Here is a 24,954-nt window from a genome sequence, read left to right on the forward strand (position 1 = left end):
CAACACGCCCCCTCACACAAGAGCCCTTTGGGCTTGAAGCGTGGATTATGCACAAGCCTAATTTTTGGTTTACCTTTTTGTGCTTTTTGTTTTAATTCCACTTTAAAGTAGGGGACGGTGAGGCTCTAATACCATGTAAAGAACCTTGGGATACACCACCCCAAAAGCTAGCTCCAAGGGTGGGAGTGCCCAAGATCTTATAAACTTCATATTAGTTGCACATACAGCCAATGTGGGACTATATATCTCAACATGCCCCCTCACACGAGAGTCCATTGGGCTTGAAGAGTGGACAATGCAACAGGCCCAACATACCTGTGCTAAGAAACGCCACAAGAGAAAGTGAGGGACTGCGAGGCTCTGATACCATGTTGAGATATATAATCCCACATTGGTTGTATGTGCAACTAATGTGAAGTTTATAAGGTCTTGGGCACTCCTACCCTTGGAGCTAGCTTTTGGAGTGGTGTATCAGAAGTTTCTTTACAATATATATTTTTTTTAATATCACTTTTACACTACTTCAGTTCCTACACAAGCTCTCTGCGCAAGATTTTGATGCAAAAAAGTGATGCAAATGATACTGATATATAAGAATCATTTCTTGAATCAAAAAGAGAAGCAAAAAAGGAAACATTTTTTTCTTTGAAGAAAGAACATTACATATTACATAGGAAACTAAAGAAACAAACTCACTACTACTACTACTTTCAAGAAAAAACATTACATATTACCCGCTACATAGAGGGAGTGGTATTTAAACTTGACCAATCATTGAGAAGGAAAAAAGAATCCTTAGCAACTGATTTTACTTGGACAAAAGGAGTCTAAGATGAAGAAGCACTCGTGTGCAATGCTACTAAGGAAGCGTAGTTACCTCCCTTATTAAGTAATGCTTCATGCTTTCCCTTCTCTGCTATGACCCCATTCTTAACTACTGCAATTAAATCTGCACCCTTAATAGTGGATAACCTATGTGCCACTACTATTGTGGTTCTATCAACCATAACTCGGTCAAGTGCATCCTGAACCACTTTTTCAGACTCAGCATCAAGTGCACTAGTGGCTTCATCTAGTAGTAATATCTTTGGATTCTTCACTATGGCTCGTGCAATTGCCACCCGCTGCTTCTGTCCCCCAGAGAGTTGAACTCCTCTCTCCCCTACTATTGTGTCATAACCCTGCATATATAATATAATGTTCTCAGCAATTCAGACCTATATATATATATATATATATATATATATATATATATATATATATATATATGTTCATAATGGTGTTTAAATGACTTGTACTAATTCAGAATTTTAAAGAAACAATAGTTACACCAGTTTTTTTAAGAGATATTGAGTTGATAGGACACTGTGCAATTTACCTTCTGCAAACTACTAATGAATTTGTGGGCATTTGCCAGTTCAGCTGCAGCTATAATTTCTGCCTCAGTTGCATCCCCTCCCTTTCCATAAGCAATATTGGCTCGGATGGTGTCATTAAACAGCACAGGCTCTTGGCTTACCAGGCCCATTTGTTGTCTTAACCATTTAACTTGTAGCATTTTGATTTCTTTTCCATCCAGTGTAATGTGACCTGAATCTGGGTCATAAAATCTTTGTAGTAATGAGATCACTGTTGATTTTCCACTTCCACTTTCTCCAACCAATGCAACTGTCTGATTTTTATCAGTATAATCAATCTGTTAGTTACTTGCTTTCGGCATAAAAATTTTGAGCAGTCTAATGGACTTGCAGATTAGAAAATTACCTTGCCACTATGAATGGTCAAGCAAAGATCTCTGAATATTTGAACATCAGGTCTGGTAGGATACTTGAAACTGACATGTTTCAACTCAATTTCTCCCTTGACTGCTTCCAATGTCATTCCAGAGTCATCACTGGGGTCTATTTGTGACTTCCTATCAAGAATAGCAAATATGGAAGCAGCAGCACTTTTTGCTTTAGTTGAATCAGGGACCAAAGAGCCAGATTGCGAGACTCCGATAGCTGCCATGCTGAGAGCAAAAAAGACCTGCAAATCAGGAAACAAAATCATCAATGCTATAAAAATTGGGCCACCCTATCTTGGTGATTAATAACTCAGCAATAACTGTAACAATAAGAAGAGAAAAGTGATAGAATGTGTGACATGGCACGGAGAACAAGTTAGGAGAGTAACTTACACGGAAAACATCTGAGAATGTTGATTTGCCATCCTCTACAAGTCGAGCTCCTGCATAAAAACTGCATGCATAAACAGCATACAGCGTGAAGAATGAAAACCCAAAACCAATTCCACTTATTATCCCTCGCCTTATGCCTGTTTTAATTGGTCCTTCACATTTTTCCTGGTATAATTCCATCACCTTCTGTTCAGCACAGAAAGAAGCAACTGTTCTTATACTCCCTACAGCATCATTCGCCACTTGACTTGCTTCCTCATACAATTTCTGTTAGGCAAATAGAATATCAGTCAGTATTCATATCATAACATATATTTAAGTCAAAAATGTGTTCAGAGCACATGCTTGTAACACTGTTGATCAATGCTCATAAAGTAATTTTTCATCTCTTCTATAAGTATGATGCCAAAAATGTACAAAGAAATGGATGTGATTACTGTTATCCAGATTAATCATTCCACATCCCCTCAAGTTGAAAACACAGATATTTTCATATTCATTCACAATATAATTTGTTGCTTAATGGAAATGAAGAACAAACCTTTGCATCTGCACTGAATCCTTTCAAGAACTTGAATTGCACATATCCATTTAGTCCTAATAGAGGCACCAAAGCAAGGATTATAAAAGCAAGCTGCCAACTCGCTTCAAAAGCAATTACCAAGCCAGCTATTGCTGTAGCACTATTTTGAACCAGCAAACCAAGTGCATCCCCAACCAAAGATCGAACAGAAGCTGCATCAGTTGAGAGCCTTGCTCCTAGTGCTCCACTTGAATGCTCAGCCTCATCAAACCAACTTACTTCCATGTGAACTACTTTCTCAAAACACATTTTCCTGATCCTTTTGATCAACTTACCACCAGCAACACCAAAAAAGTAGAATCTACATGGAAAAATGAGTAATGATACCACACCAAGAGCAACAAATACTAATGACCAAACTTTTGAATCTTTACGAAGTTTATCAGCTGGCTCATAGAAAATAGTTATCATTTTGGAAAGCAAGAGCCCAAAAGTGGGCATTATTACTCCATGTATCACTGCAGCTATAGTCCCTATCAGTAAGACTGGAATCTCAGGCTTGTTTAAATAAGCTAGGCGAGAAAGTGGCACTTCTGGTGGTGGTGGTAAAGAATCTGTTGAAGGAGGAGCTTCAAGTCCTCCACCCGCAGGTTCCAAGAGGCCTACTGATGTGGGTACACCAAATGATGCTGAGAATGAGTGATGACCACTGTTTCCAACTCCAGATGACCCTTGACTTAAAGATCGTAAGAAAGAATGTCTTTGACTTGATATTCTTCCGGAATGAACTATACTTTCTGGCTTGTCTTTGTCATATGCAACATTCTTTTCTGACCCCTTAATTTCTTGCAGTCTAATGAGCTGACTATAGGCTCCATCAGGATCCTTGGTGAGTTCAGCATGTGAACCTGATCAATTGAAAAATATAAGAATGCAACAAGGAATATAAACATTTGGGCTTCATGAAAGTTCTAAGAATTTTGAGTCATGGAGAAATTAGATTTCTATTACAACATAATATGTCTACCTCTTTCAACTATTTTTCCTTGATGAATAACAGCAATGGTATCAGCATTCCTTATAGTACTTAAGCGGTGGGCTACAATGACAGTTGTTCGGTTGATCATTATTCTGTCCAATGCCTCCTGTACAATTCTCTCAGATTCAGCATCAAGGGCGCTTGTAGCCTCATCAAGAAGTAGAATTCTTGGATCTTTCAAAATCGCTCTTGCTATTGCTATTCTCTGCTTTTGACCCCCAGAGAGCTGAGTTCCATGCTCACCAACCATTGTGTCTAGACCCTAAGTTCATAATTCATAATTAAACAAAATTATTGAGGTAAAAGGGCCATTCAATATAAAGATAGAAGTAAGAAAAAAAAAATTCTTTTGTCATATGCAGTATGCAGATAAAGATAATCCTGACAAAGGAAAAGAACATTCCAAAACTGCTAAGCACTATGCAGTTTCAACATTTAAATTAAGATTTGAGAGTTCACCTGAGGAAGTTTATCTATAAATTTGGCAGCATTAGCAAGTTCTGATGCAGCTCTGATTTCTTCATCGGTTGCACCATCCTTGCCATAGGCAATATTCTCTTTAATGCTACAAGTAAAGAGTACTGGTTCCTGGCTAACTAGGCCTATTTTCTGTCTGATCCATTTCAGTTGAAATTCTTGGAGGTTGATACCGTCAATGAGAACTTCACCAGCCTGTGGATCATAAAACCTCTCTATCAAACTAACAACTGTTGATTTCCCACTCCCACTTTGCCCTACCAAAGCTGCAGTAGTTCCACTTGGTATTGAAAGAGAAAATCCATTGAATATCATTTCATCTGGTCTTGTAGGATAACTAAAGCAAACCTCCCTAAGATCTATATCTCCACGAATGTCATCAAGTTGCCGACCAGTAGCATCATAAGAATCAATTTCTGGCTTCCTTTTAATTGTTTCAAACATCTTAAAGGCTGCAGCTTGTCCTGCAGCAAAAGCACTCAAGCTTGGAGATGCCTGCCCAAGAGACCTGGGATTGGAAATATAGTTAGCCATGACCAACCACACAATATATGTTCATATCTTCCTGAGTTACAGAATCATGTTTGGAAATTATAGGCTCATATTAAGAAAGAAAAAAAGAGACATGTTCACAACTTACATGGAGCCAGTCAAAACAGCAAAAATTACAGTCACAACCTCCCCTCCTGTATATCCTTTCTCTATTATCATTTTCCCACCAAACCATACAGCCAAACCATAAGTGGAGATAACAACAAAAAAGAGTGAACCAAACCCCAAACCAGAAGCTACTGCCTCTTGCACTCCAGTCTTGTAAGCTTGGATTAAGGACTGATCATATTTAGCTATAGCTTGCTTCTCCCCAGTGAATGATGCAACCTGCATTGGAGAAATAGAAGTCATTTATATATATTCAGCAATGACACAATAAAAAAAAAAAGAAAAAAGAGTCAGGAGTTGTTTTTAGCCAGTGTGCATACAGTTCGGATAGAACCTATTGTCTGCTCTACTATACTTGCTGCTTTAGAATAAGCTGTTTGTCCACTGGATGATGTTTTTGCAATAACCGTGCTCATCATAGCACCAGACAAGACAATAAGTGGAATACATGATAGCATGACAACTGTTAGAAGCCATCCCCTGAAGAATGCTATTACAAAACCTCCGAAGAAAGTTGCTATTAACTGTATGAACTGTCCCACCTGAAACGAAAATTGGAAGGAAACAAATATTTGGTTGTTAAGAGGAAAACAGAATGGTGATGACTTAATTTAAGAGTTGTATGGTGGTTCTAGTTCATTAATACCTTCTCACCCATGGCATCTTGAATAAGAACAGTATCACCTGACATTCTTCCAACAACCTCTCCAGTATTAGTTTCCTTATCAAAGAAACTAACATCTTGCCTTAGAATTGTTTGAAGGTATAAGCCTCTTATTCTTGCAGCCTGTCTCTCCCCAGTGATCATCCAGCAAGTCAACTCTAGTATATAGCAAACAGGGTTTCTTTTTGAGTCATAATGAGCCAAAATAATTAGTTAGATTGTAAGAACTAACACAGAATCCGATGTACTTACGCAAAAGTGAAGCAACAAAGGTACCCGCAGCCAAGTACACAAATTTCAGAGACACCTGAACACAGTAATTCATTATGAAGTGTTAGGTTGGAGAATTTTACGTTCTAAAAGTTCACTTCAAACTAATATTCGTGTGGCAAACAGGTGCCATGAAGGGTATTGCATACTAGAACAAAAGCTCCTCTCAAGCTTCACCAATTTCCACCTTAGATATTTCACAAATATGGATCTGTAGTAAAAGAGATTAGTTAGAAAAATACCTTGGAAACCTCATCCACAACTTCTTTTGAGTTTGTGGATCCTCCAAATGCATTGATCATATTTCCAAATATTAAAGTCATTAAGGGCATGGAGATTCCATTCCCAATAGCACCCACTGTCCCCACAGACATCAGCAAATAATCCAAAGGATCAGCAAATGAGAAAAGCTTGTGCAACGGTACTGTCTTTTTTGTTTCATCTTTGGACTTGCTCTTCTTTGAATCTTTCTGGCTATCAAGATCTACAACTGGTTCAAGACTTGCTATATCTTCATTTATAACAATATCCCCAGCCATTTCCTTTGAGGAAAACTTCTTAACCTCACAAACCCCTTTACCAATCACTGCAAATTTCGTAAACAGCTGCAGGAAAAGCATTAAAGGTTCAAGTAAGTAACAGGTAACAAGATAGTGCTTCCATACTAAAACTTATTCATGAAATCTTGTCTCTCTCTTTTTTTTCCCTTGGTTAGTTGTGTGTGTATGTTGAGTTTGTGATATGGCTTCATGTCACCTTTTTCAATGGGGTTCAGAAGTTCACACGTAGTTGAACACAAGTATCGTAGTACTTTAGAAAAAACCATGAGTTGTGTCAAAATTTTCAGCATAACATAAGGGACGTAAAATAGCAACAAGAGTGATCAGAACGCATTCAAAAACAAAAGAATAAATGAAACCAACCTTCACAAAAGATGAAAAACCGGCCACAGATGAATGTATGAAAAAACAAACAAATTGGAACCCAGTTGGCAACTAATGTTCTAGTTCTTGGCAACTTATATAGCTCATACTTGACAACTTTGTCTAATACTTTAACTGAAGAAATTGGAACATGAATCTTGAAATTTCTTGATCGGTACGCTAACTATTTCTAGTCCAAGTCTGGCTTTCTTTTTAAGCTGTCTAATCCGAATTAATTGATTTATGTTGTGTTTGACTTCATGATTATTTAATGATCTTGTAAAGAATCTTGGGATACACTACCCCAAAAGTTAGCTCAAAGGATGAAAGTGTCCAAGGTCTTATAAACTCCACATTAGTTGCACATACAACTAATGTGAAATTATATATCTCAACAGACCTCATCCCTGCTCAGTGCTTACTAAACTTTATTTAATATCCTTTACTCTAGACATAAAAATCACTGTGACAGTAAAATTAAAAAAATATAACATTTCCCGTACATTCATTAAAAAAATATTATATAGACTCTTTAAATAATAAACTTTGCAATCATGGGTTTTTGTTTTAACTTGATCCCGGACTTTTATATTACAGGATTAACAGGTTTAATTATAATTTTGATACTATATCTATCATCTAAATGTTTAATTAATAAAAAAACCAATTAAACATAATATTTATTTAATAAGAATAGATGATGTGGCCTACCAAAAAAAAAAAAAATAGATGATGTGAAAGGTTTTAAAAGCACCCAGGACAGGGATAGGGCGGATTAGTTATACTTGCAGAAAGATTATTCAATTCAAATATTTGAAATTCATAAAATCAAAAGATGTTTAGTTCCATGCCATAAAATACATTGCGTGTTCCCCAAATAACATGCTTTTCCTCTTTCTTCATGTCCAGGTGGTTTCTTTTGTCCTTTTCAGTTTTCACAGTAACAGTAGAAATTGGAAACGTGATACATTGACCTCCAATTCTTCCTGTTTGACTTGTCCTCTATCTATAAATGACCAACTTCCAAGCAATTCTCCGAAAGCATCATGTTAACGAAAAAAAAAAACTTTAAAAGCGCGATGGTTGTATCATAATTATGTATTTTAAAAAGTATATAATTTATTTACAAAAAAAAAAAAAAAAAAGTATATAACTATAATATTAAAAAAAAATTCTTTTCATATCAGCCAACGAATTTTTTTGAAAAGAGAAACAAAAATTAATATTATAATTATATATTTCTCAAAAACATAATTAATATCACCATCACACTTACTGTGATGATAGTACTAAAGTTTTATCAACAATTAAATTTTGTTATCTTAAATTGTCAAGGTCTTACCTATTTAATTCATAAATACAAAAATTCCACTTATAATTTTAATATGGTAGCCGTTCTGCTCAGGAAACTTAGAATAGTAATATTTTGTTTATGAAAATAATATTTTTCATAAGAGATAATTTTATTTCTTTCACGTACATAAAAGTATGTTGGGCTTATGTGAAGAAAAGAGAAAAAAAAAAAAAAAAATATATATATATATATATATATGAATCTCACACACTTTTATATATATATAAAAGATGAAATTATCCCTTACTGCATTAAAACATTAATTCCGTTGTTTATAGTCAAAACAAAATAGGGCCAGCTGCTTCGAATAATCTTTTTCTAAATAAGTATAGATGACACATAACAACAGGATTAGGTACAACACAAAACAATTAGTCACCTCAAGAGCCCTAGGATAACCTTTTAAATAATAAAAATAATAATAATAGAAAGTAGCTATGTAGTACCAATATAGACACGGGACACGATACGACACAGCATTTTGACACGTTGTTAATTCTAAAAAATATTATATTTTGACAAGTTTTGATATTCAATAATAATTTTAATATATGTTGCGTATATTATATTTAATATTCAATAATTTAACAAAAAATTAAATAAAATAGTAATAGTAAGATATTACAAATATTTATATTAAATTCAATAAAATAGTAATAGTAATCCAACGAATTTAACAATTAAAACTAAAAAACATAACGCAATGTAACTTTTAAATTTTTTTATTTTTTTTGAATTTCTACGACATGCATTAAAGTATTAAGAAATGTCAAAGAATATTAAAAAATATCGGACATGTCAAAATTTTGGAAATGTTGTATTTGATAGGAAAGTAGTGATGCATAATCGCTTCTCTCTCTTGCCTTTTTGTCAAGGAAGGAGGGGGGGAAAAGAGGTACGTACGGATAGCATCTATAAAGCGAACTAAGACTAAGTGTGAAAGTTAACAAAGAAAAATGATTTTAATAAAATGTTGGTCTTTATATTTTTAAATTATTTAACCTTTAAATTTTATTTTATTTTTAATATTACATTTTATAAATTTTATTTGATAAGTTGCCTTTTTATATATATTTTTTAAAATTATTTGAATTTTAGTTCTTATAATTTTTTTATTAAGATATTAGTTCTTTTTATCATAAAATATTATTTCGAATAATTTTTTTAGTAAGATGTGATCAGATCAGTGCAGTATGAATTGAGCTAAATCATATACGATTAAAAGATGAAGACTTTGGGCTTTTAACATGTCTACAATTTAAATAAAAAAAGACACTATATTTCTTTTAACATGTTAATTGAACTTTTGTAAAACGGAAAAATATTTATAATTGCCCTTGTTTAACTTATTTTTTAATAAAATAATTTTCTAGCTACATAACAATTACGTTTTGATAATTTTTTCTAAAGGATATGCAAACCAAAAATTTTATTTACTATATTATTTCATATTTATAAAAATTTTGGTGTACCTTATGTTAATATAAATAAAATAGAAATATATCATTAGTCAAATATACTAATTAAATTAAATAAATTATAATATTATTTAATTGTTGTCTTTTGTTTAAGGGAGGACCCATTACATACGTGTGCTTTGGAAAATTGTAATGTGGAAAATATTTAGTGGACTATAAATATACCAAACACTTAGTATATTTTTTATCAAATATGAAAAAAAAATATTTCACTATCTTTATTTTTATGATTATTTTCTTTTATATATTCTTTTTTTTTTTTAAAGAAAATACTTGTTCCTTGAGTGCTGAAAATGTGCTTCGCAATGTGAACCCACCACCAAAAGAGGAAAAGGGCATTAGAGAGCGATATTGTACATTGCAATTTGTAGAGTTTGAAATCATTCTTGGTATCTGTTTGGATACTCTCTTTTTTTAAGTTAAAAATTACTTATAAACAGAAACTAGACCAAACAAATTTTGAGAAAAATTCTTATAATGAAAATCTCTTTTTTTATAATTAAGAAAAAAGCTAAAAATTAAAAGCTCACGATGAGCTTTAAAAATAATATCTTATCTACTTTTCTTGAATTGTGTGCATTATTTTTTACATGAAGAGCTCTAGAGATAGAGATAGAGTTTTATTAAAATATATGTTCTTAAGTAACTTTTAAGTTGAAAATTTTAAGTAATAACCAAACAGTTTTTAGTTTTTTTTTTTAGTTTTAGCTTATTCCTTTTTTCACATCTTTTTTTTTTATATAAATGGAGGGCCTAGCCCAGGAAAACTAAACAGATAGCTGATGCATGTTTAAAGACATATGCTCCATCAGTAAGTTCATACAGAAAGCATTCCAAAGAGACACAATGCTAACAGGGGGAGAGGAAAACACCATCAACTCTTCACCCTTGTAGTTAAAACCTAATTTAGCTAAACTATCTGCACATTCATTAGATTCTCTAGGAATATATTCCAAATGAATTTGATCAAAAAAGTGAGCAGCTTTTTTGATTCTACCAATTAAGGAAGAAAAGCCACACAGATCAGCTTTAGACTCTATACAGAAGAGGGCTTCTTTACTATCACAACCAAGCCAAACATTGGAGCATTTTACATCACCAGCCAGGTTGAAACCTTGAAGAATACCCCATAATTCAGCTTCTAAGAGCGAGCAAGAACCAATGCTGGACGAGAAATCACCCAATCATTCTCCATTAGATGAGCAAACGAAACCACCACAGGCACTTATATGGGTTGTTATGGTGAGATATATAGCCTCATATTGGTTCTTAAACTAATGTGGAGTTTATAAGACCTTGAGTACTCCCACCATTTGAGCTAGCTTTTGAGGTGGTGTATCTCAAGGTTCTTTACATGGTATCACATAATTTAGTTATATGAAATTTTTGTATTTATCTTTCTCTTCACGTACATTAAATAGGTAAAGTCTAATATTATTATTAATAAAGAAAGAGATAACATAAAAATTTTATATGATCAACTTATCTAAAATTTTAACATGAGATGATTCACTTCTGTCGTAAAGATTGTCCTTTAACTTGGATACGGAATACCTAATTGATTGAAATAAAAGTTATTTTAGCATCTAGTGTATATATTCAAGAATAAAATCATTATATGGTTAGATATCTTAATTAGAAAATGAATATATCATTATAAAGTGAATGTGGTCCCAAATGAAGCTAAATCAAATTTAATAAAATCATTATATGGTTAGATATCTTAATTAGAAAATGAATAGGTCATTATAAACTGAATGTGGTCCCAAATGAAGTTAAATCAAATTTAAATTTAATCTATATATTAGTAGGATTCTCTCACAATTCAAGTAAAAACCAATCATCATCTCCTGTCCAATTTCACATTTTCTAAAAATTTAAGTATACATCTCTAATAATAACTACAGTCTACAGATTAATGAAAAGTATTGGCCACGTTTAGGTTTTGTTTAATACACCAGCAAGATTTTTTTTTTAGGCCAATATTAATGCAAAACGGTAATTTAAGTACACCTCTCTTGTTTTTTTTGTTTTTTTTTGGGTTTTTCCTCATAATCTGATTTTCCGTTTTCCTTGATCAGCCAGGTATGTAATTGCGGAATTCGATATGGAATGAGATCGAAGGGAACACTCATTTAACCTATTTTTCATGAGTTCTTTTAGTGCATCTCACTTGGTTGTGATAATGTGTGGTCAATTATCATCTCCAACTCCAACCACTTTAGCATTGTCTCTGTTGTCTTCATCTATATGGTGCTTCCCAGTTACAGCTAAGGATTAAGATCTTTTTCAGTCTTTAAGAACAACACATTCGTGAAAATTTTGAGACTGAGAACCATTCAGAAATCAATTTGGACAGGGGGGAATTGGTACACTTATCTAAAGTGGTTGTAAAAATATTTTTTCATATATATATATATATGGGAAAAATATTTCTCAAGCTGCTTGAGATATGTTTATCTCCGGCCACCTCAAATCTACGTCGTTTAGATTATTTATTTCCTTATATTTATTGATTCACCTTTAAATGGTTATGATTCTCTTTTTCTCTCTCTTCCTTTATCACCGTTAATCTATCTTTGTACGGTTATGATTTAGTAGCCGGAGATAAAGTTATCTCCAGCAGCTTGAGAAATAATAAGCCCTGTAAAGAACCTTTGGGATAAGCAACTTGAAAAGAGTAATCAGAAAATATTATTAATTGTGTATATAATCTGTACAAAGAGGTCTCTATTTATAGAGAATGAAAATCCTAATACTTGACCTAATGGGCTTGGCCCAATACAACAATCCTAATAATAATAAAATAACAAATATTTACAACACTCCCCCTCAAGCTGAGGAATAGATATTTATCATTCTCAGCTTGCTAGTAAGTTCTTGAAATCTGTCTGAAGGAAGTCCCTTTGTCAATAGATCAGCTAATTGACGCCCAGTGGGAATGTATGGAGTGGTAATCAACCCGGTATCAAGTTTCTCTTTGATGAAATGGCGATCGACCTCAATATATTTAGTCCGATCATGTTGAACCGGATTATGAGCTATACAAATAGCGGACTTATTGTCTCATAGCAGCTTCATAGGTCCCTCACATTTTATTTTGAGATCATGAAGTATAATTTTCAGCCACAGTAACTCACAAATGCCTTGAGCCAAAGCTTGAAATTCAGCTTCTGCACTTGATCTGGCAACCACATCTTGTTTCTTACTTTTCCATGTCACCAATTTACCACAAAAAAACATGCATTAACCAGTGGTAGAACGACGGTCAGTCACGGATCCAGCATAATCAGCATCAGTGTAAACTTCTAAAGAGAGATTGCCATCACGTCGGAATAACAATCCTTTACCAGGAGTAGCTTTAAGATACTGCAGAATTCTCTCTACTGCCTGCATGTGTTTCTCCTTTGGATCGTGCATAAACTGACTGCCAACACTAACAGCATAAGCTAGGTCTGGTCTAGTATGAGCCAGATATATCAATTTCCCAACTAGCCGTTGATATTGTCCTTTATCAACTGGAGGACTCTCTTCTTCATAGCCTATCTTGTGATTCTGCTCAATAGGAGTATTAGAGAGTTTACACCCGAGCTTTCCTGCTTCTTTGAGAAGATCAAGAACATATTTCCTCTGGCTAATAAAAATTCCTTTCCTTGAACGAGCTACTTCTATCCCTAGGAAATATCTCAGTTTCCCAAGGTCTTTGACTTCAAACTCAGAGGCAAGCCGTGTTTGCAAAATCTGTTTCTCCACAAAATCATCACCTGTGATAATAATATCATCAACATATACAAGGAGCACAGTAAGCTTCCCATTATGGGAGTGCTTGAAGAAAAGAGTGTGATCTCCTTGACTCTGTCTGTATCCTAAGGTCATCATAACCTTAGTAAACCATCCAAACCAGGCACGAGGTGACTGCTTCAATCCATACAAGACCTTTTTTAATCTACAAACTTTATTTTCTCCCTTCACAGAATCAAAACCAGGCAGGATTTCCATGTAGACTTCTTCTTCTAACTCACCATTGAGGAAAGCATTTTTCACATCAAATTGATTTATATCCCAATTGTAATGGGCAGCAAGGGATAACAAGACTCTCACCGTATTCATCTTTGCAACTGGAGCAAATGTTTCTTCATAATCAATGCCATAGGTTTGAGTGTAACCTTTGGCAACTAATCGAGCCTTGTATCGCTCAAGAGTTCCATCAGAATTATATTTCTGGGCATAAACCCACCTGCACCCTACTGGTCTATCAATGACCTCCCATGTTTTATTTTTCTCCAACGCATTCATTTCCTCTTGCATGGCTTGAGCCCAATTCCCATCTTTCAAGGCTTCATGTACTGATTTTGGGATTGCAATAGAGTCTAGTGTTGAAACAAAGCTTTTGTGCTGCACAGAAAGCTAGCTCAAAGGGTGGGAGTGCCCAAGACCTTATAAACTCCACATTAGTTGCACATACAACCAATGTGGGACAATATATCTTAACACGCCCCCTCACACGAGAGCCCATTGGGCTTGAAGAGTGGACAATGCAACAGGCTCAGCCTACCTGTGCTAAGAAACGCCACAAGAGAAAGTGGGGGGCAGCGAGACTCTGATACCATGTAAAGAACCTTGAGATACATCACCCCAAAAGCTAGCTCAAAGGGTGGGAGTGCCCAAGGCCTTATAAACTCTACATTAGTTGCACATACAACCAATGTGGGACTATATATCTCAACACGCCCCTTCACACGAGAGTCCATTGGGCTTGAAGAGTGGACAATGCAACAGGCCCAGCCTACCTGTGCTAAGAAAGTCCACAAGAGAAAGTGGGGGACGGCGAGAAGCTCTGATACCATGTAAAGAACCTTTGGGATACACCACCCCAAAAGCTAGCTCAAAGGGTGGGAGTGCCCAAGACCTTATAAACTCCACATTAGTTGCACATACAACCAATGTGGGACTATATATCTCAACAAGCCCTATATATATATATATATATATATATATATATATATATATATATATATATATATAGGGCTTAACATTTCTGCAGCTGTTGTACCTGCAGCAAGCAAGGATACACGTCTGAATCCTAGGATACGGCAACGGATCCTGAATTTTTTTTATTTTATTTTTTAAAAGCCGTGGGACCCACTTTTCTGTGTCAGCTGTAGATAACACTATCTACGGCTGCTGCAGAAATGTTAAGCCCATATATATATATATATATATATATATATATATATATATATATATATATATATATATTGATACATGAGAAAAGATTAGAACACACGCCACCTAAGTCAACTACTCATATCTCTTATTGCTGCTAGGCTAACACTGATGGCTTATATATATATTTTTTTAACATCACTTTTACACTACTTCAGTTCCTACACAAGCTCTTTGCGCAAGATTTTGATGCAAATGATACTGATGTATAAGAATCATTTCTTGAATCAAAAAGAGAAGCAAAAAAAGGAAACATTTTTTTCTTTGAAGAAAGAACATTACATATTACATAGGAAACTAAAGAAACAAACTCACTACTACTACTTTCAAGGAAAAACATTACATGTTACTCGCGTCATAGAGGGAGTGGTATTTAAACTTGACCAATCATTGAGAAGGAAAAAAGAATCCTTAGCATCAGATTTTACTTGGACAAAAGGAGTCTAAGATGAAGAAGCACTCGTGTGCAATGCTACTAAGGAAGCGTAGTTACCTCCCTTGTTAAGTAATGCTTCATGTTTTCCCTTCTCTGCTATGACCCCATTCTTAACTACTGCAATTAAATCTGCACCCTTAATAGTGGATAACCTATGTGCCACTACTATTGTGGTTCTATCAACCATAACTCGGTCAAGTGCATCCTGAACCACTTTTTCAGACTCAGCATCAAGTGCACTAGTGGCTTCATCTAGTAGTAATATCTTTGGATTCTTCACTATGGCTCGTGCAATTGCCACCCGCTGCTTCTGTCCCCCAGATAATTGAAGTCCTCTTTCCCCTACTATTGTGTCATAACCCTGCATATATAATATAATGTTCTCAACAATTCAAACATATATATATATATATATACGGGGAAGGATCTGTTTACAAATTTTTTTGAATTTTTTTTATAAATTACACTATGTTCTATATAGTGTTCTCCCGGGAGAACATATATATATATATATATATATATATATATATATATATATGTTCATAATGGTGTCTAAATGACTTGTACTAATTCAGAATTTTTAAAGAAACAATAGTTACACCAGTTTTTTTAAGAGATATTGAGTTGATAGGACACTGTGCAATTTACCTTCTGCAAACTACTAATGAATTTGTGGGCATTTGCCAGTTCAGCTGCAGCTACAATTTCTGCCTCAGTTGCATCCCCTCCCTTTCCATAAGCAATATTGGCTCGGATGGTGTCATTAAACAGCACAGGCTCTTGGCTTACCAGGCCCATTTGTTGTCTTAGCCATTTAACTTGTAGCATTTTGATTTCTTTTCCATCCAGTGTAATGTGACCTGAATCTGGGTCATAAAATCTTTGTAGTAATGAGATCACTGTTGATTTTCCACTTCCACTTTCTCCAACCAATGCAACTGTCTGATTTTTATCAGTATAATCAATCTGTTAGTTACTTGCTTTCGGCATAACAATTTTGAGTAGTCTAATGGCTAAGACTTGCAGATTAGAAAATTACCTTGCCACTATGAATGGTCAAGCAAAGATCTCTGAATATTTGAACATCAGGTCTGGTAGGATACTTGAAACTGACATGTTTCAACTCAATTTCTCCCTTGACTGCTTCCAATGTCATTCCAGAGTCATCACTGGGGTCTATTTGTGACTTCCTATCAAGAATAGCAAATATGGAAGCAGCAGCACTTTTTGCTTTAGTTGAATCAGGGACCAAAGAGCCAGATTGCGAGACTCCTATAGCTGCCATGCTGAGAGCAAAAAAGACCTGCAAATCAGGAAACAAAATCATCAATGCTAGAAAAATTGGGCCACCCTATCTTGGTGATTAATAACTCAGCAATAACTGTAACAATAAGAAGAGAAAAGTGATAGAATGTGTGACATGCCACGGAGAACAAGTTAGGAGAGTAACTTACACGGAAAACATCTGAGAATGTTGATTTGCCATCCTCTACAAGTCGAGCTCCTGCATAAAAACTGCATGCATAAACAGCATACAGCGTGAAGAATGAAAACCCAAAACCAATTCCACTTATTATCCCTCGCCTTATGCCTGTTTTAATTGGTCCTTCACATTTTTCCTGGTATAATTCCATCACCTTCTGTTCAGCACAGAAAGAAGCAACTGTTCTTATACTCCCTACAGCATCATTCGCCACTTGACTTGCTTCCTCATACAATTTCTGTTAGGCAAATAGAATATCAGTCAGTATTCATATCATAACATATATTTAAGTCAAAAATGTGTTCAGAGCACATGCTTGTAACACTGTTGATCAATGCTCATAAAGTAATTTTTCATCTCTTCTATAAGTATGATGCCAATAATGTACAAAGAAATGGATGTGATTACTGTTATCCAGATTAATCATTCCACTTCCCCTCAAGTTGAAAACACAGATATTTTCATATTCATTCACAATATAATTTGTTGCTTAATGGAAATGAAAAACAAACCTTTGCATCTGCACTGAATCCTTTCAAGAACTTGAATTGCACATATCCATTTAGTCCTAATATAGGCACCAAAGCAAGGATTATAAAAGCAAGCTCCCAACTCGCTTCAAAAGCAATTACCAAGCCAGCTATTGCTGTAGCACTATTTTGAACCAGCAAACCAAGTGCATCCCCAACCAAAGATCGAACAGAAGCTGCATCAGTTGAGAGCCTTGCTCCTAGTGCTCCACTTGAATGCTCAGCCTCATCAAACCAACTTACTTCCATGTGAACTACTTTCTCAAAACACATTTTCCTGATCCTTTTGATCAACTTACCACCAGCAACACCAAAAAAGTAGAATCTACATGGAAAAATGAGTAATGATACCACACCAAGAGCAACAAATACTAATGACCAAACTTTTGAATCTTTACGAAGTTTATCAGCTGGCTCATAGAAAATAGTTATCATTTTGGAAAGCAAGAGCCCAAAAGTGGGCATTATTACTCCATCTATCACTGCAGCTATAGTCCCTATCAGTAAGACTGGAATCTCAGGCTTGTTTAAATAAGCTAGGCGAGAAAGTGGCACTTCTGGTGGTGGTGGTAAAGAATCTGTTGAAGGAGGAGCTTTAAGTCCTCCACCAGCAGGTTCCAAGAGGCCTACTGATGTGGGCACACCAAATGATGCTGAGAATGAGTGATGACCACTGTTTCCAACTCCAGATGACCCTTGACTTAAAGATCGTAAGAAAGAATGTCTACTTTCTGGCTTGTCTTTGTCATTTGCAACATTCTTTTCTGACCCCTTAATTTCTTGCAGTCTAATGAGCTGGCTATAGGCTCCATCAGGATCCTTGGTGAGCTCAGCATGTGAACCTGATCAATTGAAAAATATAAGAATGCAACAAGGAATATAAACATTTGGGTTTCATGAAAGTTCTAAGAATTTTGAGTCATGGAGAAAATAGATTTCTATTACAACATAATATGTCTACCTCTTTCAACTATTTTTCCTTGATGAATAACAGCAATGGTATCAGCATTCCTTATAGTACTTAAGCGGTGGGCTACAATGACAGTTGTTCGGTTGATCATTATTCTGTCCAATGCCTCCTGTACAATTCTCTCAGATTCAGCATCAAGGGCGCTTGTAGCCTCATCAAGAAGTAGAATTCTTGGATCTTTCAAAATCGCTCTTGCTATTGCTATTCTCTGCTTTTGACCCCCAGAGAGCTGAGTTCCATGCTCACCAACCATTGTGTCTAGACCCTAAGTTCATAATTCATAATTAAACAAAATTATTGAGGTAAAAGGGCCATTCAATATAAAGATAGAAGTAAGAAAAAAAAATTTCTTTTGTCATATGCAGTATGCAGATAAAGATAATCCTGACAAAGGAAAAAGAACATTCCAAAACTGCTAAGCACTATGCAGTTTCAACATTTAAATTAAGATTTGAGAGTTCACCTGAGGAAGTTTATCTATAAATTTGGCAGCATTAGCAAGTTCTGATGCAGCTCTGATTTCTTCATCGGTTGCACCATCCTTGCCATAGGCAATATTCTCTTTAATGCTACAAGTAAAGAGAACTGGTTCCTGGCTAACTAGGCCTATTTTCTGTCTGATCCATTGCAGTTGAAATTCTTTGAGGTTGATACCGTCAATGAGAACTTCACCACCCTGTGGATCATAAAACCTCTCTATCAAACTAACAACTGTTGATTTCCCACTCCCACTTTGCCCTACCAGAGCTGCAGTAGTTCCACTTGGTATTGAAAGAGAAAATCCATTGAATATCATTTCATCTGGTCTTGTAGGATAACTAAAGCAAACCTCCCTAAGTTCTATATCTCCACGAATGTCATCAAGTTGCCGACCAGTAGCATCATAAGAATCAATTTCTGGCTTCCTTTCAATTGTTTCAAACATCTTAAAAGCTGCAGCTTTTCCTGCAGAAAAAGCACTCAAGCTTGGAGATGCCTGCCCAAGAGACCTGGGATTGGAAATATAGTTAGCCATGACCAACCACATAATATATGTTCATATCTTCCTGAGTTACAGAATCAAGTTTAGAAATTATAGGCTCATATTAAGAAAGAAAAAAAGAGACATGTGCACAACTAACATGGAGCCAGTCAAAACAGCAAAAATTACAGTCATAACCTCCCCTCCTGTATATCCTTTCTCTATTATCATTTTCCCACCAAACCATACAGCCAAACCATAAGTGGAGATAACAACAAAAAAGAGTGAACCAAACCCCAAACCAGAAGCTACTGCCTCTTGCACTCCAGTCTTGTAAGCTTGGATTAAGGACTGATCATATTTAGCTATAGCTTGCTTCTCCCCAGTGAATGATGCAACCTGCATTGGAGAAATAGAAGTCATTTATATATATTCAGCAATGACACAATAAAAAAAAAGAAAAAAGAGTCAGGAGTTGTTTTTAGCCAGTGTGCATACAGTTCGGATAGAACCTATTGTCTGCTCTACTATACTTGCTGCTTTAGAATAAGCTGTTTGTCCACTGGATGATGTTTTTGCAATAACCGTGCTCATCATAGCACCAGACAAGACTATAAGTGGAATACATGATAGCATGACAACTGTTAGAAGCCATCCCCTGAAGAATGCTATTACAAAACCTCCGAAGAAAGTTGCTATTAACTGTATGAACTGTCCCACCTGAAACGAAAATTGGAAGGAAACAAATATTTGGTTGTTAAGAGGAAAACAGAATGGTGATGACTTAATTTAAGAGTTGTATGGTGGTTCTAGTTCATTAATACCTTCTCACCCATGGCATCTTGAATAAGAACAGTATCACCTGACATTCTTCCAACAACCTCTCCAGTATTAGTTTCCTTATCAAAGAAACTAACATCTTGCCTTAGAATTGTTTGAAGGTATAAGCCTCTTATTCTTGCAGCCTGTCTCTCCCCAGTGATCATCCAGCAAGTCAACTCTAGTATATTGCAAACAGGGTTTCTTATGAAGTGAACAAAGGTACCCGCAGCCAAGTACACAAATTTCATTGCTGGCAACTCATGGTTACCAGCCACTAATGTGCCGTTCACTTCCACTCTTTAGATTTTATTATTTGTCTCTTGATTTTTTTATTAGCACCTTTGCTTTTATTTTTCTGATTTGTTCACATAATTTCCGAATGTTGTGCAAGGAAATGCATTTGGATATATATGACTTGTTATGGATATGAATATCATATCCCAACTACCTACTAGAATATCTGGTGAGATATGGAATCAGCAACATCTCAACAACTCCAAACAGCCAAAGGATATAAGATAAGGATCACATCCCAACAGAAGGAGGGTTGAATCCTACTACGATTGGGGGATCTCAAAAGGCACAAGCCTAGGAAGGTAATCCTATAAATAAGAGCCTAAGGACCCCAGGTAAACACTCAGAACTCATTTATTACTTCTGCCCACACTGTGCACACACCCACCCCACGATAACGAACACACGTTCGACGTCGGGAACATCCCAAATGCCTCCGCGTCAACCACAGTCTCAGCCTTATGGCATGCCTCAACACCAACCCGAGTCAGAACAGCCCCAATTGGAACCAGACCCGGTGCTGGTTGAGGTACAGGTCGGCGAGGTCGGCACACAAGGACCGACTCCCAGACCCCAGCTGAACGCAACAGTTGCGGCAGTTCGTCAGCCTCCACACAGTGAGCCGCCAAACGTGACAAACATGGCCATGGGAGCAATCCTTCAAAGGTTGCAAGAGATGGAAAACAGATTTCTGACCCAGCAGCGCATGGATGCCCAAAGGATGGCGACGGTGGAGGCTGAACTGAGGACTTTGAACGCGGAAGGCCAGACTAGGGGAACCGGAGGGGTCGCAAACAACCGACCTCCCCAACAACATGCGGAAGGCGTACTTCAGAACGCCGCAGGCACCCAGCATCAGAACGCTGAAGACCTCCGGCATCAAAATGTTGGAGAACGACCTAGAAGGCCCGACAATGCTGGCGATGGAGGACCGCGGCAACTGAACGCGGCCCCACTCGAAGGGCACGCCCAGAATGAGCAGAACCTTAACCTCGGTAACAACCGAAATGGTGGTGGGCCGAACGAACACCAGGACGAAAATTATCTGGAGGATGAAGAGGCTAATGATAGCCCATTCACGGAGAGGCTCATGAACTTGGTCATTCCGCCGAGATTCAAAGGCACCAGGATACCTCCATACGACGGAAGTCAGGACCCAGAAGCCCATTTAGAGGCTTTTAAAACCGAGATGCTATTCAACGGGATCACTGGACCTATTAAGGCCAGGATCTTTGCGACAACGCTGACTGGTCAAGCGATGACTTGGATAACCAGGCTCCCTAGGAACTCAATCGACTCGTTTGAGGACCTAGCTCGGACCTTCCGACTTAACTTTGCAACAAGCAGGGTGCATCCGATGCCAGCCTATGCTTTAGGAAGAATCCGGCAGAAGGAGAACGAATCGCTGAGGAAGTACCTCGACCGATTCAAGGATGTCGCCCTCAAGGTACGCGGGTTAACTGAAGCAGTGCACCTCCACTTAATCATCTCGGGATTGGATGGCGATTCCCCATTGGCGAGATCCATCTATAAGAACCCAGTGAACGATCTGGAGGGGTTCAGGAGAAGGTCGGACAAATACATTGACGTGGAGGACATGCAAAAGGTTTATGTCGAATCACGAGGACGAAGCCCTACTCGTCGGAGCCCGAGTAGGAAAAACAACAAAGATCGGGATCAGAAGGGATCCAAAAAAGCAAAGGACACTCGTGATAAAAGGTCGGAAGACCGGTCACCAAGGAGGAGATATGATGACTATACACCCTTAAGCATGGCTAGATCTAAGATATGGAAAGAGGTAGCACATACCGAAATGCGCAACGTCGAGAGACCTCGACCTCTCAGAGCCAAGTTCGGGTTAGATAAAAGCAAATACTGCGCATTCCATGACCAAAACGGTCACTACACAGATGATTGTTGGGACCTCTCTGGGATGCAATTGAGAAACACGTCAGGGAGGGAAAGTTAAAGCAGTATATCATCCGAACACAGGGCAAGAAAAATAATAAGCGCAAGCACAGTAGCCGAAGCCGAAGTCGAAGCCCAAAGAGAGAGGATCGAAAGGACCAAAGAAAGGACCGACCTTCCAAAGGCAAAGAGGTCGATGAAAAGGACGACGCTTTTCCTGAAGCCGAGTTCGAATGCAACGTGATAAGTGGAGCCCTAGGAGGAGGAGGAGACTCGGCCAACGCCCGGAGAAGATACCTAAAAGAGGTCATGTCGGTAAGGGACAGGCCAACTTTCAAAGAAAAGGACGGCAAGCCGGCTCCCCCAAGACTGTTCTTCACTCAGGAGGAACTAGCGAGGGTTGTACCCGGACACACTGACGGATTGGTGATCACCGGAGTACTAGTCAACTGCCGAGTCAAAAGAATTTTTATTGACCACGGAAGTTCAGCTGACATCATTCTCTGGGACGCTTTCCAGAGGATGAACTTGGACGAGAAGGACTTGAAGCCATGTATCACTGAGCTGGTCGGGTTTAATGGAGCGGCGTCCCCTCCAAAAGGCTACATCGACCTAAAACTGACCTTGGGCACGAAGGATTCGTTCCGATCTGGTAGGGTTCGTTTCGTTGTAGTGGACACCTCGTCTTCCTACAACGTAATTATAGGTCGGCCCACAATTCATGAATGGGATATGCTGATCTCCACCAAACACCAAGCATTGAAAATGCCTGGGATGAACAACGAGGTCGTCACCATAAGAGGCGATCAAGAAGAGTCAAGAAAGTGCTACTACGAGACTCTACGAGTCCATCATGGAAATCCATCATCTCCAACTCGGCTTAAAGAAGGAGGAACCAAAGGCCAATCCCTGAAGACCTGCGGAAGAGAGGTCAACTTGGTTGAGCTCGATGTAAGGGAGGAGCTCTTGGCACCTCGTCCTGAACCCCAAGGAGAATTGGAGGATGCCGACATTTCAGAAGACGGCGAAGGACGCACCAAGGTCGGAAAAGACCTAAGCACGGAATTCAAAGAGGAGCTGGTTTCTCTGTTAAAAGAAAACCGAGACGTTTTTGCGTGGAAAGCTTCAGAAATACCTGGAATTGATCCAACCTTCTGCTGCCACAAGCTCTCCATGTACCCCGGTTCACGGCCAGTATCCCAAAAGAAGAGGAAGATAGGGACAGACCGACGTCAGGCATTAAATGAGCACGTCGACGAGCTGTTGGCAGCCGCATTCGTGAGGGAAATACAGTATACCACCTGGCTGTCCAACGTAGTAATGGTAAAAAAGCCAAGTGGGAAATGGAGGATATGTGTGGACTATACCGACCTCAATAAGGTCTGCCCAAAAGACTCATACCCCATGCCAAGCATTGACCAGTTAGTTAACAATTCGTCAGGATTTCAGCTGTTATCGTTTATGGACGCGTACTCAGGGTACAACCAAATTCCGCTACACCCCGAGGACCATGAGAAAACCGCATTCATCACCGAGAAGGGAAACTTTTGTTACAAAGTCATGCCTTTCGGTCTCAAAAATGCAGGGGCGACATATCAGCGGATGATGAACCGCGTTTTTCAAGGGCAGATCGGAAGAAACCTTGAGGTATACATCGACGACATGATAGTTAAGTCGTTGCAAATGTCTGCTCATATAAACGACCTCAGGGAAACTTTTGAGCAGCTGAGAGCTCACAGGATCAGGCTGAACCCGGCGAAATGCGCTTTTGGGGTACCAGCTGGAAAGTTCCTGGGCTTCATGCTTACCAACCGGGGAATAGAAGTGAACCCCGACAAGTGTAGGGCCGTGCTCGAAATGAAGCAGCCCGAAAGTAAAAAAGAAATTCAACAGCTCACTGGACGCCTTGCGGCTCTAACCAGATTCTTGCCCAAATCGGCGGAAAAGGCTTTGCCTTTCTTCAAGCTTCTCAAAAAGGAAGCCGAATTCGGATGGGGAGAAGAATGCAAGAACGCATTCGAAAATATTAAAAGTTGCCTGGCCACTCCTCCCGTACTGACCAAACCAGAACCTGGGGAAACGCTGATCTTATACTTATCAGTCGGGGAAGAGGCCGTCAGTGCCGCCTTGGTACGAGAAAATGACAAATCACAACAGCCGATCTACTTTGTGGGTCGGGCCTTGCAAGGGCCCGAGCTTCGTTACCAGAAGCTCGAGAAAGTCGCATTCGCACTACTTACCACGGCGAGGAGGCTCCGACCTTACTTTCAGAGTCACCGAGTTATTGTGCGTACGAATCAGCCCATCAGGCAAGTCCTCCACAAACCGGACCTCGCTGGCAGAATGATAAACTGGGCAGTCGAACTCTCAGAGTTCGACATTGCATATGAGCCCAGGCAGGCGATAAAGTCCCAAGCGCTGGCCGACTTCATCCTGGAGCTAACCCCATCCAATGAAAAGGAAAAAGGAAATGATGATTTCTGGACAATACACGTGGATGGGTCGTCCAACTCCAAAGGAAGCGGAGCCGGGGTAATCATTGAGACCCCGGAAGGAGTGTCCATCGAGCATTCACTTCACCTGGCCTTCCCGACTTCTAATAACCAGGCTGAATACGAGGCATTTATTGCCCCTACCTGGAAAAAGGAATCCAGCCAGACGAAACCCAAGAGGCCAGAAAACTCGTGAGGAATGCGGCCTGCTTCACCATAATAGAAGGGCAACTCTACAAGAAGGGTTTTTACACGCCCATGCTAA

General features: G+C 38.0%; 2 protein-coding genes across 3 annotated transcripts; both read right to left on the reverse strand.

The window, feature by feature from the left end:
• Window positions 1-750: 750 nt before the first annotated feature.
• On the reverse strand, window positions 751-6,826 carry LOC133299287 (ABC transporter B family member 11-like). The gene is made up of 13 exons (XM_061498731.1): window positions 6,736-6,826; window positions 6,055-6,417; window positions 5,795-5,849; window positions 5,525-5,700; window positions 5,199-5,420; window positions 4,859-5,097; window positions 4,201-4,726; window positions 3,730-4,003; window positions 2,721-3,610; window positions 2,180-2,446; window positions 1,765-2,028; window positions 1,379-1,672; window positions 751-1,181 (listed from the first exon to the last, which is right to left on the reverse strand). The coding sequence occupies exons 2-13, from the start codon at window positions 6,349-6,351 to the stop codon at window positions 828-830; spliced, it is 3,858 nt and encodes a 1,285-aa protein (XP_061354715.1). The 5' UTR covers window positions 6,352-6,417; window positions 6,736-6,826; the 3' UTR covers window positions 751-827.
• An 8,410-nt stretch (window positions 6,827-15,236) lies between these two features.
• Window positions 15,237-20,243, reverse strand: LOC133299273 (ABC transporter B family member 11-like). Of its 2 annotated transcripts, XM_061498711.1 has the most exons (11): window positions 19,998-20,177; window positions 19,672-19,893; window positions 19,334-19,572; window positions 18,676-19,201; window positions 18,204-18,477; window positions 17,887-18,084; window positions 17,225-17,844; window positions 16,684-16,950; window positions 16,269-16,532; window positions 15,878-16,171; window positions 15,237-15,590 (listed from the first exon to the last, which is right to left on the reverse strand). In XM_061498711.1, the coding sequence occupies exons 1-11, from the start codon at window positions 20,157-20,159 to the stop codon at window positions 15,237-15,239; spliced, it is 3,420 nt and encodes a 1,139-aa protein (XP_061354695.1). In that variant the 5' UTR covers window positions 20,160-20,177. The 2 variants fall into 2 exon arrangements, with proteins under 2 accessions (XP_061354695.1, XP_061354694.1); XM_061498710.1 differs by having other exon boundaries at window positions 17,225-18,084; window positions 19,998-20,243.
• Window positions 20,244-24,954: the final 4,711 nt, after the last annotated feature.

Source organism: Gastrolobium bilobum, unplaced genomic scaffold (genome assembly GCF_033153095.1).
Source record: "Gastrolobium bilobum isolate Gb01-03AN ecotype WA unplaced genomic scaffold, APGP_CSIRO_Gbil_v1 utg3931, whole genome shotgun sequence".
NCBI classification, from domain to species: Eukaryota; Viridiplantae; Streptophyta; class Magnoliopsida; order Fabales; family Fabaceae; genus Gastrolobium; species Gastrolobium bilobum.